This window comes from Carassius auratus, chromosome 9 (assembly GCF_003368295.1).
Source record: "Carassius auratus strain Wakin chromosome 9, ASM336829v1, whole genome shotgun sequence".
NCBI lineage: Eukaryota > Metazoa > Chordata > Actinopteri > Cypriniformes > Cyprinidae > Carassius > Carassius auratus.
In genome coordinates this window covers 17,056,779-17,074,512 of record NC_039251.1, presented here as the reverse complement: position 1 = coordinate 17,074,512, position 17,734 = coordinate 17,056,779, and the positions used below count along the sequence as shown (strand labels likewise).

Sequence of the window (17,734 nt, the reverse complement as noted above, 5' to 3'; positions counted from 1 at the left end):
AAAAAAAATCCCCCTTTCCTTCTCCTAATGTAAAAAAAAGAACATGTCCTACTTGGCAAAATCACACAATCTAAATTATCAATAAAATATTTTTTGATTAACATATATAAAAGTAGTGTTATCTCTCATTTGCATTTCAGAGAGAAATCTCAAAGAATCTCATTTGTGTCCCACATATGCAATCTAAAGGGCTAAAATAGCTGTATTAATCTGAATTCATAGGGTTTGACAGCACCAGCACGCATCACATGACAGATTCAAGTCTCTTTAGGGGGAAGGGTTTGATACACTGATGCCATGACCTGGATAGAATCTAAATGGCTGTTGGAAAGGGGGTTTGAATGGAAGAAAGTTGATGAAGATTAGCAGCAGAAGTGTATCTTCATATATGTATATATGTACACACACACACACTTGTTCCTAATTGTTTGTCATCCAGAGGACGTCGCTAATGGTGTGCATCGTTAAACTCGTTGCCTGTTTTCCAGAGACCTCATATTCCTTGGAGTGCACTTCTTCTGTGAACAGCTTTACGTAATCCTCACGGGCTCGAGAGCTGCTCGCTATCATATTTGTTGATATTGGATGCACTCAGTCATTCAGCTGCCTTCTCTTCTCATTGCATTTGTCATCTCTCTGTCTTAAACACATTGTCTTGTTTGGCGGTGTTTACCTCTACGAGCTCTTTTCTTTATCTACACTTCATTTATCATTCACTCTTGAGGTCTAACGCATATTCTCTTTCCCTTTGTTATATTTCCTCCACATGCCCTTTTGTAAATTGCTCTGTGTGATGTACACACTCTGTGCTTTTGCCATATCCATTAGTTTGTGACTACAGTCTGCCTCAGATCTCTAATCTGCCATCAATCCTTCGCAAGGTGAGAACTCTTCCTCACCTGTCAGTAACATGTCATGTCACAGAGCCGAGACCAGATTGTTGTGACAAAGCTTGACAACCCAGGCTAAAAGCTTCTTTATCATGCCTGCAAAGCACTGAAGGGAATAATAACGCATGTGCCAGGAAGATTTGGGACTGTATTGCGACTGAATTATTCAGTTGGATTAGTTAACATTAGCAGTTTGTCAATAATTCATTCACCAGGAGAAATGTGGTTTCCAGGACAACTTGCATAACATAGTGTTTAGTCCCCTTTGGGCACCTCAGATATTTTTAGTAACAGAGCCGGAGATGCTCACTAGCACAATTAAAGAGATGGGAGTTAAAAAAATAATAATAATAATGAATGGGACGTGCAGCATACTTAATTTATATTATTAATCATTGAACATAGTAAATCATGTTTAAGATGTCAACTATAAAATCATAACTATTAGCTCACCCAAAATACTGAAGTTTTATCATCCTGTACTCCCTGAAGTAGTTGCTGAACATAAAAGAATGTTGTTAACCAAACAGACGACTGTCACTATTGACTTACATATGGCAAACAATTACTATGGTGGTCAATGCGGACCATCAGGTGTTTGGTTACACACATTCTTCAGAACATCTTCTGTGTTCAACAGAAGAAATGAAAAAGAAAGAGAAAAAAAAACTCACGGAACAAATTGAAGGTAGGTATGGGTAGTATGGGTAAACTATCACTTTAAGGCAGCATTCTTTCACTAACTGCATAACATCAGATCTATGATATGGCAAAATGTTTGCAAATAAATAAAATACAATGCAGGTCAGCTATAAAAACTAATAATTATGCTTATGTAGCTACTGCATAGCCCATTTAGTGAGCCATTTGTATGGTAATAAAGTAATAAAGTTCTTTGCTTCAGAAAAAGTAAATGAATTCCACAAAGTTACACTGTAACGCTTCATGATGAGAGATAAAAATCTGCAGTGTTTGCTAACTTTTGGCTGTGGGTTTATTTGGCATACACAATGTCCCTCTTCTGCTTAGGCTACCTGTATAGGCCTATGACTGATGCCATGAGAGATCGCAGATTAGTGTTCAGTTATTTTATATGGAAACACACGGCTAAAATAGTTCCAGGCAGATCATGACCGCTTTAACTTATGTTTCCAAATTATATCAGTTTTTTCAAAGGTCCTTACTGCTTACAACAGCAACCAAACCCCACAAAGACACTGAATAGGCAAATAAATATAGTAAACAACAAGATACAAATTACTAATCACTTCCGTGTTTTTGCCACAAAATTACGTTTTATTGTGTATGGAAAGCACATACTCTGTTTCTCCCGTTCTCTCTGCCTACTGACTCACGGAAGAAAAAAAAACACGCACAGAAACGTGTTGCCACCGCTGCTCTTTTTGATTTTATCAGTAAACTTAGCAGCTTACAGTGGGCTATTTCGTATGCAGCCTTTGATTGTATGTTTTTCAGTAACTATTTCTGTAGGTTTCATCATTACACCAGTAGGTGGCGACTGTGTTTATGAATGACTCATTGAATCATTTACTCAAGGATTCGTTCTGAAAACGCACGACAGTTGGTTCTGTTTTGACTTTATTTATGGCTTATGGCTATTTTCATTGGAAATAGTGGCTGGTACTTGTGTTCAACAGGTAAGTAATATTATCCTATTGTTTAATGAACAATCGTATAAAAACTAGATACATTAGATACATTTGTGCTCAAATTTGAAATGTGAAATTCTGAATATTTTCAGAACAACAGCACTTTTGATTGTGTGTGCTGCTGAATTGTTTCACTCAAGTCAAAGGAAAACATTTGAAATGTTCTGCCTTAACCTAAATATTTATAAGGCTAAGATGTTATTATACTATTTAATGTAAGTTTTAGACTATTGTTTTATTAGTTTAAACTAGATTTCTCCATGTGTACTGGTGTAACTGAGACATTATTTGCCCCCCCCCCCCCCCCCCCCCCCCCGCTTGCACTTTGCACTTTGCACTTTGCACTTTCTTTGGCATTATGGGGGAGTGCTGTATTGCCTCATTAACTGGAATGTCAGAGACAGTCACTCTTATCTTTGTTTATTGGTGACAGGATATGCAATTGACAGACACTTTCGTCCTGCAAAGCCAATCAACTCACCCTTGCCTGGACTTCTCAAGGTTGAAGCTGTATCCCATTCATTTGCTTGCTGAGTTTAAACTGTCATCATTCACCATTCCTCTGTTCAGAGTCTCAAAGCACATCCTGACTCATTATACAGACCCACTGGAGGATGGTCTCACCTCTACTGCTCTTAAAGTACCAGATAAACCCTTCAGTCACCCTTCCCTTTCCTTTTTCCTGTATCTTCGTCCTCGTTTTGCCTTCACAGAGGGAGGTATGTGGTGATTTATTTTCTCTTAATCCAGTCTTTTTTGTTGTATATGGTCTGAGGTTTAAGGCATTTCTTCTTTTGGCCAGTGATCCGTGTCATATTTTCACAGAAAACTGAGAAACTCAGCAGAGCGAAGCTCCTTCTTTCCGACAGTGACTTCTGTCAGGGTGTCAAATGTGTGCCTCTTGTACTGACTGACAGCAGATCCACTCCCTTGGCCACTGCTTTCTTGACTATGACTCACACATACATGAATTCTTCTCCACAACCTTCAAAAGCACTGATACTCACTGTAGATTATTCGGGTAAATCATCCTTAAATCAAGAGAAAACAACTACACTTATGCCAGCTCAAGGACTAAGTCACAGTCAGATCTAAACTGACTCTTTTTTTTTTTTTTTTTTTGGATGCTCAGCAGAATGTGAAAATGTCCTTTGATGGATCCATGATATATGAGGGTGCAAACTATTTTATATTCAAACCAAACACAGCATCCTCTAAGTTTAATGTGTATTTGATTAAATGTAAATCATCCCTAAGATTGTTTCATCTTGGGTTTAACATATTTGATCATCCTTATGATTGCTTTAAATTGAACACATTCAGTTACAGTATATACAACCATTTCTAAAATTGCAATTAACAAAGCCTCATTAATGAATGTTATAAAACAACTTGATCATTTTGACATTTAGTAATATGTACAACCAGCCAGTCATTATAGCTTAATAAACCAGAACATTAAACCTTTTTATAATTATTTTATTTAACATTGTTTATACAATTAAATTATGGCTGCAACTAATCATCTTGACCTTTCACATTTTTTCTTTTCACAAACTATGTTACTGTGAACCAGTGTTATTTTGGTATCATTGATCTACTACTAGGGTGAATTCAGGAAAGAAGAAGGGGGCCACTTTTTGTAAATATTTACAAATATTTTAATATTTACATTTGAATACAGTTTATACAAAGTGTTATTTGGAAGATATATACCAATAAACATTTTGAGGTCTTGTACTCCAGACAAAAATTGGGCCATCCCTTAATTATCCAAAAGGAATCTTAATAATCTTGATTAAAAACTAATTTTTATTAACATATATTATCAGACAAATATATTTAATAAATCCAAAAATATATAACCCACATGTTATGATTAAAATAAAACATGTAAATCTTAATTAATTTGTGAAATTCCAAACAACTGAAGGAATACATTTTATTAAATCTTAATTTCATAATATTTAGAAATTTGAATATTGATAAAAAGAACTATAAACAAAAAAAAGTCTAAACAAATTAATAAGAGGAACATTTAAAATGGTAACCATATGTAAAAATGCTTCTGTCTGTTCTATAAAACCCTTTGAATAACTTTTTATATGTGTCCATATTTTAAAGCTTTATATTCAGCATCTTCATTTTGCTCCTCTCGTCCTTTCTTCTCTCCAAAGATTGAACTTCATGCCTTTACTTCCTCTCTATTCTCTTTTCTTTTTACCATCTGACTTGAATTTCCTGACTGCTGACTAATTTCTGATTTCTAAAAAAGTGAATTATAAATGTCAAATATAAAATAGTTTTTAAGTTGTAGTTATTTTAAAGGGATAGTTCACCCAAAAATGAAAATTATGTCATTAATAACTCACCCTCATGTCGTTCCAAACCAGTAAGACCTCCATTTATCTTCGGAACACAGTTTAAGATATTTTAGATTTAGTCCGAGAGCTCTCAGTCCCTCCATTGAAACTGTGTGTATGGTATACTGTCCATGTATAGAAAGGTAAGAAAAACATCATAATACATTTTGGTCCAAAAATACTGTGACTTTCTTCAGCATTGTCTTCTCTTCCGTGTCTGTGATGAGAGAGTTCAAAACAAAGCAGTTTGTGATATCCGATTCGTGAACGAATCATTAAATGTAACCGGATCTTTTTTTAACCAGTTATTAATTACATAATTATGATTTTTGGGTGAACTATCCCTTTAATACATCAACTAAACTTAACGAGCATGTTTATTTTATCTAATTTTATATTAATTTCAAAGTAATGTGAATTTTCTTATGGCAAGTTCACTACAGTAACAGTTCAGATATCTAAACAACTAGCTAATGCCTATGTAAATGTTTTAAAACGTCAAAGCACAAAAACTGAGAAAACACAAACATACAGAAACACAGAAAAACAACGATAAAGAATTTTTTCCAAAAAGGTGCGACAAGTCCATATTGGGAACTACTATAAATGTGTTTTTGCCTCTACTGTCCATAATTGACCGCCATTGATTTTGCGTTGCCTATCGAGACTCGTACTTGAGCGACGCTCCCTGCTTTACCAAACGGCAGCTGACTGGATGTTGGAGGACTGAGAGGAGGAGGACTAGCTGTTGCAGTAACAACATCCTGGATATTGGAGCCTGGCGGCGCACACGGCTACAGAAATAAAGGAGGAACCGAGACGTTAGGGAGGCGGTGGTAGTAATCGCAAATGCCTTAGTGTATAACGTTAGAATCACAGACATGAACATGATCTTGGCAGCTTTCAGGCATTATTAATTGTGGATTTATGGTCTATGGCGCCGATTGATCCCGAGGCACCGACAAGGTGATGCAGCAGCGGCAGGACGGGATCGGTCCGCTAAACGGCTGCCAGCTGAATGCCTTTACTGAGGGGAAACGGCGCAGCACACGTCCAGCGCAGGCCGGCGTGATCTTTCATTAAAACAGGACAGTATGTAGAGAGGATCAGCAAGCAGCTGCTATACCCCCGTGTTTACTTTCATTATTGTATCGGCTCTCAATATAGCTCTCCGGCTCAGGAGTCACTGCCACGGCATCAAGCGGATCAGGCCTGGGCTGAAACACCGTGCGCACTTCGCGATATTTACCGTGGAAAGCGCGTAATGTGACGCGAACTTCTATCGTTAACGAGCATAACAAAAGCACCTAACGTTAGTGCTATATCATTGTGTTTACTATCCGCTCGTCCAGTTTTCTTTATGTGTAACGTTACTAGGGTTGCGATACAGTTTTCTCTTCTTCTTATCAAACTGCTTTCCCCCATCGACAACAGATTTTTGTATCGCTAGTTTAAGATAAATAACACGCCTAACGGAGGTGAGGGTGGACTCGCCGTTTACCGTGAAGATAACGACTCGACCCAACCCGCCTTGACACAGAGAAGCGAGGATCATGGATCGGAATGATAAAAAGACCCTCACGGTATGTGCACAAATCTGTTTCATCAATATATACAAATACTGCGTGATGTTAAAGATAAAACCGGCGTTTTGCGCGTGAACCTCTTGGTGAGGCAGTGTAATCAACAGCAAACACTTGCACAGGTGTCACATTGGCATGCTCACCGCTAAAAGTGTCTCCGTGACGAACTGTATGTTTTTGGTGCACGTAAATTCACATGCTTTGATATAATGGCATTTTATTTGATTTGATTTTAATCTAACGTTACTTGTGTTTAACCAGAGCATGATAGTCCAAACATAGATAAACAAGACGTTTAGATAAACAAGATTTAAAATGTTTTTGATAAATACCCTCTCTAAATGTTTACCATTTGCATGGCTAAACCAAAGGTCCACTTATTTATTTATGGGTGGTGTAGTACTACGAATAAAGCTATGATTCCTCAAGCAATCCCTACAATTAATCACACAAGTGTGCATTAGAGTACTGTACTCAAAGTAACCTTCATTTAAAACAACTGTAGCACTTACTAGACAGTATGCAATTTTGGACACAGCTACTTTAATCGCTGGACTCCAGCTCTACATTTTCTATTTTTTGACTTGCTAGAAAGAAACCCCATTCAGAGCAAGGTGGTGTCAAAATAGCATACTAGTAGTTGCATAGCACTCTTACTCTATTTGCGGTATCTATTGCTGCCTTCAAGTGCACATGGGAACGTCAATGTCTAGCTTTGGTTTTTGTAGCATGCCACACATTTAAGATGGAAATAAAACAGTCAAATAACTATGCCTTGATGTATAACGTCATCTTTCACTTATTTACTGTATGCATGGTGTCACAGCTGAATCCTAAGCAAACCGTGAAAGTTGAGTGCTTGATGCATGGATACTGACTATATATTTTCAAAACGACATATCTCAATTTAGCAACTTGTTTGTCATCTATACTTGTAGCTTGGAACTCATAATTATGGTATTTACAACACCACTTGAAAAGCATATATTATATTACAGAAATATTAAACCAAAGATATATTACAGAAATATTAAATACCAGTTTACTTCCAATAACTACTAAAATGATTACAAGACCCAGAGAATCATATAAGAGGGCTGGAGCTCCCTGTTGTATAGTGAAATTTAGACTCATGTCCTTTCTGTTGCCTAACATAAATTGCCATGGAAACTGAAGTTCATTTTTAATGGCAAGCTTCTGTTGAATGCCTCATGATAGTCAGTATCTGAAAATGTCTGTCTTTGTTTTCAGAGCAAGTGGAATCAGTTGTGATCTACTGGACAACTCCATTTCTAAGAGATAAGCAGACGTTTGCAGTCAAGCTCTCATTACCGCAATGAGATAATAGTGTGGCTCACACAAAAACAACCTTGACGCTTATCCCACCAGATTCCAGTTCATCGTCAAAATATGACCACACCGGCTCTATTGCCACTATCGGGACGTAGGATACCTACCCTCTCGCCAGGTGCCTCCTCATTCCCCCATCACAGAGCCACCTTGCGGCTCTCAGAGAAATTCATCCTCCTCCTCATCCTCAGTGCCTTCATCACCTTGTGCTTCGGTGCGTTTTTCTTCCTCCCGGACAATTCCAAACACAAGCGCTTTGACTTTGGTTTGGAGGACGTATTGATACCACACATCGAGTCGGAGAAGGAGGCCAGGCACAGCAGCAGACAGGGCATACATGGCGTGGGAGCTCACGACGAGCATCGACACAGGTGAGAGCTCGTAGACGGCTTAATCTCCTCAACAACACCATGTGGTTTTGTGTTTGTGTCTATAGGTCAGGGGTTCTCAACTCTGGCTCTCGAGGTCCACTTTCCTGCAGAGTTCAGCTCCAATCGTGACTAGAAACACCAGAAATAAACGAATCAAAGTCTAAATTAAAAGCTAAATCAAAAGTCTAAGTTTCTGGCAGTTGAATTTGATCCAATTTGGGGCTGATGGTGCATTCCATTTGTTTTTGGAAGTCAGAATTTCCAAGTTCCCAGTTGGAACTTTTAACTGAAATGCACACCTTAAGTTGGAATTCCGGCAACAACCCTGACTTTAGAATTCAGTATGGCTTCTCAGAGCATCAACAGAAGTGATACAGTAGTAATATATTAAATTTCTGTTTGTCTGTGTCTAAATACACTAAGTGGTGAACACAGTACTGTCAAACCTCTATTATTTGTCTTTACAAAATACTGCGTTTTTATCGAATGGTATTGCTATCAGTGAACACGTCCATCTTGGTTTTCCGACGTGTACTGGAATGTTGTCAACTCGGCTGTGACCTCATTCGCAGCTTCAACATCCGAGGTAAATGGAACGCAGCAAAAACTCTGTAGGAAGATGGACCTTGAGTGCTAGACTTGAGAAACCTTGGAATAGGTTGTATATCATCTTTAGTGTGATGATTTATCTGCAAAACAAAATGTGCTGCTTTCCTATACTGGACTAAATCTTCATCATGGTTTTACAAACAATTTAACTGCATGGTGCTCATATAATGTTAAGAAAGTTAGGATTTATTTCCCAAAAACATAAAAGTCGAAATTAATTAATTAAACAGTTTTCCTTTAAGACTTTTATGTTTTCTAGTGTTCGAGGATATTTAATAAAACAAAACAAAAAAAGATCGATCTTGATTTTAATCTGTCAGGAATTAATTGGACCATAAAAAGTGAGTGTTACAAACCATAATGGAGTTCGACCTGAATGTGAGTTGTGAAAATGAGCACTCATGGCTGTTGGTTAACGTCATCCAAGAGCCTGTGTGCCCAGATTATGAAATGTCATCTTTCTTTTAATGCTGTAACTCATGTAATTGGAAAGTCGCACACCACTAGGTGTTTCATGACTGTTTCATGGAAGAAGAAAACATTTTTTTTAGACATAAAATTCAAAAGTATATCATAAAAATAAGGAAAAAAAAGTGCATGTTAACCACAAGGCAGAGATCCTCAGTACTCCTACTCATAAACACACACTCCCTTCACAGTTTTCTTAAAAAATAGAGAGAACAGAACATACTTTTCCTTATTCTGAGATGGATGTTTTTATCTTCTTGTTTTGTCCCCTAGCAATACTACCAAGATTATTAAAGGCTTTTCTTTCACGCCTGAGACGCTTGTAGCCACACAACTCTCGGTTTCTTTCTTCAGCAGTGGACCACAATCCATTGAGAGTTTAAGTGAACTTCAGTGAAAAAGCGTTTTCTGCTTCTTTGTTGTTACAGGGGCCACTAAGTGTTGTTTCTGCCTTGGCCGTTGAGCTGTGGCTTGTTCTGCCTGTCTTAGAATCAAGAACCATTCATGCAGCCTTTTATATTTAGAAAAGATTTTAAACCAAGTAAGGTTTGAATGCAAGTTCCAGGGGAAAAAAAGAGAGTTTGTATTTTGATAATGAATTTGCATTCTTAGGTTGCTTGAAAATCATATTATTTTTCCCAGCACAACATAAGATGAGTTATCAAAATGTCAGCGCTTCTCTTTTTCATTCTACAAAAATTCATTCAGAGCTTTGATATAGGGATTTTTTTCTTCACTTTATTACAATATGATCCCTTGTCTTGCACTGTTGGAAATATTTGTATTAAAAACAATATTTATATATATAGTTTTTTTTTCTGTGGTCACCCAAGCTTTCACTGCTTATGGAAATGTGTGGCACATTTTATGTAGCAAATGCTGACTCTGTCTCAGCTAGGCATTAGTGTGACTGAAGACCATCTTGAAATTGCGTCGGCTAGACTGAACTCAGCCTCTTGAAAATGAGCCCGCTGAGCTGATGAAATGCTAACTTGTTTATATTGTCATTTTATTGGTAGCAAGGTAGAGTTGAAGTGCAGTCAGATGTACTGCATAAACGAGTGAGAGTGAGCAGATGATAGCATTGTTCTGATTTTATATCACAGACAATGCGGCATGAATTGTTATTTTCATGAATTCTTTTTCCAGTTTTGTTGATTTAACTGTTAATTCTAAACATTCAATCAGTTGGTTTTGAGCATTTATTTGCACATCAGAGAGTAGTCAAATACGCAAGACCACATGATCAGCCAATAAGTTTTTCAGTGTTCAGGATGAGCATGTGATCCATCTTCAGCTGTCATTGTTGTGCTGTTTAATGTAATGCTGTGTACATATGGCATATCTCATCATGACCGTATATATATTTAGCTTTGTGTGTTGTCTGCATTGTATTTTGGCCTGTCATTACAGATTTAGTTGCATTTATTTATCATGCTTAGCAAATCCTTGGATGGCATAGTCATATTCCATGCTCCATTTTCCACATCAGTCAAGCGTGATCATAAAAAATGGGCATTCATGCTCTCATACAAGCATGTTCATATTCCCTGTCCTGTTATCATCATGAACCTTCCATTTAGCTTGACTTTCATGCAGGCACATACAATGGCAGTTTGACACTGCAGTCATGAGGCATTGTCTCAGATGTCCAATTGGAATCATTTGCATTAGCCCATTAGTGTAATGCAGTAGTCCTTAACCTTTTTGACAAGAAGAAACCCCCCATTGTCCACAACAATAGGCCCTATGATTTTTCCAGTTGTTTTGGGATTTACTGGAAAAAGATTCAAGATAAAGACTTGTACATACTTGTATTTTGTACATAAAATGTCTACGTATTTATACCTGTTTTAGAGCTTGTAATTAGAAGGCTTAACTAGAAAAACAAATATTCATAAAACTGTAAAAGAGGGGGTTAAAATAAGATATATGTTGTCTATATCTGTATTTTTAGTTGTTGCGCTTATTTTAATGCTGGTTTTGTTTTATTTTAAAATATTTCATGTCATCCCGAGCCCCTCTGTTGGAAACCAGTGGTATAATGGGAAAAAAAACCTTTTTATTTATCATACATTGTTTCTAGGCTAAATGTTCAACAAATGATCTGCAGAAAGGATTTTTTTTTTTTTTTTTATCTCTGCAATTGAATATCGGGATTTATCAGTAGGCTCAACATTTAGAAGGATAGCCATTTAAGTAAATTGGTGTAAACGTATGTAAAAAATATATATTCATGATGATATTGACTAATTAATTAACTGAATTTACAGGGTTAGTTCACCCAAAAATGAAAATTCTGTCAGTAATTCCCTGTAAGACCTCCGTGTTCATTGGGACGACGTGAGGGTGAGTAATTAATGACAGAATTTACATTTTAGGTGAACTATCCCTTTAAACAACTACTTTTCATAAAACCACACTGCACAGTCAGTAGACCAATAACCAGCTTTTGACTGAGATATATGCACCTCAGTTGTTTATTTGGTCAGTATTCTCATTCTGTGGCTGGATTTTTTATATGAAATTAGTATGTATTAGCATTAGCACCATATGTAACATGGGACCTTTTTTTTTTGTACCAGTGAAATCTGAAATGTGGTTTCTTGGTTCTTAACCAGGTTTTTCACTCATCCTAACTAGACTTTATTTCCCTGTTGCTGCTCACCTTTGTCTTTCTCACTTGGGTTTGTGAGACCGTTTTAACATTGCTTTGTGAAAGTATGTATTGTACTTTACAAATAAGTTGAACTGAATCTTCAGATAAATCGCCTTGATTTCATGAATAGAACAGTGTGTTCTGTTTGTGTACAGACATTACAAGTTGGCCACTGCATCATCATTCCAGAAAATCTATGTAATGCTCCATCTGTAGTTGGCTGAACTGTAAGTCAGACTTGGTAAATCCAAAAAAGCAAAGTCATGTTTGTGAATTATGAATAATGCTTATTGAACCTGCAGCCCATCTGCTTTCACTCATGACCCGAAGAGCTCATCCTGGCCATGAGCTCAGAAACCAAACACAAGCTCTCTGTCTGTTTGCCTCTTACACCCGGGGGCACTGTGGTCTGCGCCAGCCCATGTCCTGTTATCCCTGTCAGTGCACCATGCTAGGGCAGCCTATACCTTTGTTTACCTGGGTCTGCTCATTGTTGGTTTTATTGGTCCACCAGTGTGATTGGTACCAGACTGGCAGTTATTCTTTGGTGCTTGGCATTTATTTTCTGTCTTTGGTGCCGTTTAAACTGGTGTAACTCAAACATTTGTTTAGAAAAGTACACATCTGTGAATTCATTGAATTGTTGTTGTGGAATTGTTTTATTGTTTGGATGTGGGTGTTAGAGAAAGTAATTTCCTGCGTATGTGTGTGCACATGACAAAACCCGTTGAAATAATCATTTATGTACGCATATATGATTGTTTGAAATAATTAAGATATATTAATGCTTTTGAAAGAATATTGAAAGTCTGTTATGCTCACCAAGGCTGAACTTATGATCAAAAATACTTTGAAAACAGTAATACTGTAAAATATTAGAATATTACATATATAAATTAATATTAGATTGTGCATTAAATTAAATTGTAAATATTAATTAAATATTTTTTCATAACTGATCCGATACCGAAGATTCTGAGTATCTGCCGATACCGATCAAATCCGATACCAGCACAGTATTCTTTTTGAATCAATGTGGAATTTCTCTGACCTGATCATCACTCTTTTGTGTTAAACACAATCTGCTACATATAGACAACATTTTAATGAAAAATAACAAATTAAAAAATATATAATCATAATCAATGACAAAAATACTATTATAAAATAGGTTAGTGGATAATTCAGCATGGATACTTAAGGTGCCAATATAGAGCGTCACAGAGCACCTAGGCGCATCCCATGCTAGGGCTGGACGATTATGACCTAAAATCAAAACCTCGATTAATTGAACTTTTACCTTGATTACGATTAATTAAATTATTATTTTGTCTCTGTGTAGTTTTTTTTACCCTCATAGTTCACTGACAAGGTTTGTACTGTAAATATGATTGACTATTAAAGGCAAGATATTTTTTCCTATTTAAAGAGTGATCTGACATCATAGCTCACTATCAGCAGTTATTTTATCTATGTTCATAACATTTCTTACAGATTATTGCTCTGTGTAAGAGATAAATAAAGATCAGATAAAGATAAATTAGCACAGTACCAGTACGAGTGATTGAATTAGTCATACCGTCTCTATATTATTGTGAAGCTGAGAGTTGTAAATAGCCTAGTTCCTTCAAAAGTAGAAAAATATGCTATAATAAGATTCTTAGCTACTTTAGTGATAAATAACAGGACAGCACTGACAGCTAGTTTCTGCGTTCCTCTGTGTGCGTAATCTTCACAGTTACTGTTTATGAGTGTTCGTGACACAATGCGGCTGCGCAAACATGGGAGCTTGATATAATAATACATATCAGATCATCTAATCGCTTGATTGTCCAAACCATAAAACAAATACAACTGACAAAGTTTAGTGAAGACGATAGGCTCACCACTCGTGTGCCATCACTATGTGTTGAACCGGCGTTCACCTCCGTGTTTTGCTTTTATGCCACTGACTGGGCAGGGCAGAGTCATGTGGCTACACACGCGCTAGTATGCTTTTAAGGGGAACGTAGTAACGGGTTAAAAAAATGAAATAACTGACATAGGAAAATTACGTTGGTTAGAGGTTCTGAATTTTGGTTTCGATTACTTTTCGATTAATCATCCAGCCCTATCCCGTGCTCCAGAATGATGAGCTTGAAACAACACAGAGTCAGGCTGCACAGCCCTCTGAATCCAGATAGAAAAGTTAGTTCAACACACATGCTGCTCGGATCGTGTTCATCTTCAGTTCTCTCTTCACAGCAGTTCAGTCAGTGTACTGTTTCAGTAAATGGTTTACTCTGGGATATTGATTAATTTCCACTCAGAGAGAGTGCCAGCCACGTTAAAAAAGTTAATAACTTACGTAATTAGTGGATTAATGCTATTAGTGTTAATTAGTGTTCCTGTAGCTCAACTGGTAGAGCATTGTTTTAGCAAGCAAGCTAGCGCAAGGTTGGGGGTTCGATTCCCCGGGAACACATGATAGGTAAAAATTGATAGCCTGAATGCACTGTAAGTCGCTTTGGATAAAAAAAAGCGTCTGCTAAATGCATAAATTTAAATTTAACTTAATTTAATGCTTACTGGAGACATGAAACATTTCAAACGATTCAGTCCGATTTGGTGAACTGGTTCATTAAAGCTGCAATATGGGATTTTTGTAATTGACCACAAGAGGGCGCATTTCCAACAATAACAAAGGCGAAGCTTGATGACGCTATGAAGCAGGTGACGATGGGAGATGTCGTTTTTAATGCGTTTTCACCATAGCAATGTATCTAAATTGGATAAACGAATCATGATCACGGATGAGGTAATTTATTCGTTTTTGTATTACCTGTATATCTGATCGTATTATTTTAAGTAATACCCCTCTCTCCCGGGTCCTCTCTGACGCTCCTTGAACTCGCTCCGAGTGGGGCTCGAAACCGGGTCTTCGGCATGGGAGGCGGACGCACTAACAAGGAGACATATATTATCCCGTTACAACTTACAGCTATTTGTTAAATGATTTGTTGGGTTAATGTTGTGCAGTATTACGTGTTTATGGCTAATGCAGTGTTGTTTAACGTGCTCAAACCAATCGTTCTAAAAGTAAATTTGAACGAACATTTGCAAGTAATGACTAAATATATTTTTAACAACACATATCTGATTGTATTTAATTGTACTGCCAAAATCTCGGTCACCACACGTGATCAAAATCCTTACCTTAGTACAAAGAGCAATATAACTTTGTTTATAAGTGCTATTATTGAAACTGAAACAGTCCATTTGCCACGTTATGTTATTTTCTCACAGGTAACGTTATTGATAAAAAAAATGCTACAGTGACAGAATGTACAGGAATGTGGTGTAATTCATATCTATTAAAATCATCTTTACTGTAAATATTACGTTACTTGTACAATAACAAAATAAATAATTGATTTGCTTACCTGTCTATCAATACACTCGCGAGAGCAGAGTCTCTGTCAAGTCCAAGATTTTCGCGCAGCTCTCTCCATCTTGTAAACGCCTGGCCGATATTTATCCTGGTTTTATTCCTCCGTTTGTCACACAGTCTGCGTGTATCCGAATATGGACGCTTACGTTTTACTGGCACTTCAATACTCGCCAAAGAGTAATCGTGATCCATAACAACCACAACCAAACCATATGCGCGGCTATAACATAACCACCACTTCCGCATTTGACCATGTGATATGCCGGTGTGGTGGAACATCACATGGTCTACACCGGAAACAAAGAGCGGACATTGCATCACTGAGAGGTGACATTTCTTTTCCAGGACGGCCAGTTATTTAAAATCGGAATTTCTCTGAAATAAAAAATCTTTGGAGACTTTTGAGGTATTGTAAGTACACAACTGGAGGAAATATGTCACACTGTGCAAGTTATTTTCGGAAATTTTATTACAAAATTCCTCCATATTGGAGCTTTAAGAAGAACCGGTTAAATCACTGGTACAAAGGGAAGAGATATTGATACTTACTGTATTAAATCAGTGCATTAGTTTAATGAGCCTTTTCTTTGCTGAATGGAGGATGACAGACAGCCGCAGCAGAAAGAAGAGTTTATGTGAACTTGAATTTAATGACTTCAATATTAATCTCTACCTCACATGGAACTATGGAACAGCTTCAGAACACTTGAAATATGTGCACTAAAACATTTTGGTGCTTTATAATGTTTTTGTGCCTTTCGTGGAGCTCAACAATAACACAGAATAGTATATGCACATCAGATTTGGATCGGTCTCTCCTGTCCGATACCTGATCCGCAGAAAATGCCAGTATCGGAGCCGATATCGATCCCGAGTATTGGATCAATGCATCCCTAGCTAAAACACATCTCTTCCATCTTTATTTGACCCACTATCTCTATATTGTAATTCTATTCTTTAAAAAAAACATCCCCCTTTTATACATGCACTCAATTTATTTACTAACAACTTAAGATAGATTCTCTAATCTTTTTGTATTATATCTATTTTTCTTTTTTATTATATAATTAACAAAAGTTAAAGAAAGGCCTCTAACACTTGCTTGCTCTCTTTAAATTTTTTCATTTTCTATTTATTATATGATTTAAAAAAACCTTGCTACATGTACTGCATTAAGCTAACTATAGCATTTGCATATCATTGATCTTCTGCTGATATTGATTGCTTCATTGTCCTCATTTGTAAGTCGCTTTGAATAAAAGCGTCTGCTAAATGACTAAATGTAAAATTTAATGTAAATATACATGTAAATATTATTACAATTTAAATTTCTGTTTGAATATTTAGTAAAAAGTAATTTATTCCTGTGATGGCAAAGCTTTCAAAATATTCAGCAACCATTACTCTAGTCTTCAGTGTCACATAATCCTTCAAAAGTCATTCTGATATGCTGACTTATAATTATATTTGTAAATCTGTCAGTGCAGTGGCCATTTTCTTTTTTTGAGATATCAGATGGGATGCCAGCAGGCATGCATGAACCACCAACTGTTATTTTACCCATAAAGTTGGCAAAAGGTCTGAATCCATAATGAAGGGGCATCAGGCAGATTTGCGCACAGTGGATAGCTATGATATCCAGCAAAGTTCAAAAGAAATGAGAAGCATTGTGGAAATATCCAATCTATACAGGCATTCATAACCAGATGGGATTAGATTTCTCATAGGATGGCGCGAGTTAACCAAACAACGCTGCAATATTTACATAGCTTCACACAAGAAAAATATTTGATACAGACGGGATTGAAATTGTGAAGTACGTCTGCAAAAGACAAGTTTACTTGACCTCCTCCCCTGGGAAACTGAAACTGAACTTGGCAGTTTGGTACATATTTCTTCCAGAAAGCATTCTGCATTTGAGTCTGTCATTTAATTTGGTCTCTCAAGGAATCCCCTCTTGATCAGTGTAGACTAGAGTAGTGTGAACTTCCCCATGCGGTTGGCCTGTCGAGTTGTGGAAGATTAGTGGACGTGTGTCACTGTGGTGGGCTGATGTAACAGATGCCCTGTGACTCGCGCTAATTGAGTTAGTGCTCACACCTGCCAACCTGACAAAGAGCTCAAGGCGCCTCTGAAAGCAAGAGAGTGTTCAGCTTGAGCTAAACCAGACACTTTCTCCAAAATCTGACACTTTATCTTTTTAATTTTAGTTCCTTAGGTATGCCGATTCTTTTTTTTGGGGGGTGGGGGGGGGGGGTGAGCTACATTTGATGGCATGTCAGAGATTTGATCAGAGTGAAAAATGTACCTGCTCCTTCCGGAGCTTAAATAGGAGGTAGAT

At 37.1% G+C, this 17,734-nt stretch overlaps 1 protein-coding gene across 2 annotated transcripts in view; it reads left to right on the top strand.

Moving 5' to 3' along the window:
* The first annotated feature begins 6,281 nt into the window (after positions 1 to 6,281).
* The window catches only part of LOC113108537 (mannosidase, alpha, class 1A, member 2), an 81,697-nt gene continuing 70,244 nt past the window's right edge, over positions 6,282 to 17,734 (top strand). The window contains exons 1-2 of one of the 2 annotated variants that reach the window (XM_026271715.1): positions 6,282 to 6,506; positions 7,758 to 8,227. In XM_026271715.1, the coding sequence (XP_026127500.1) occupies positions 7,917 to 8,227 (311 nt within the window). In that variant the 5' untranslated portion in view covers positions 6,282 to 6,506; positions 7,758 to 7,916. Of the gene's footprint in view, positions 6,507 to 7,757; positions 8,228 to 17,734 lie in introns of those variants that run through there. The other variant, XM_026271716.1, reaches the window with a different exon arrangement.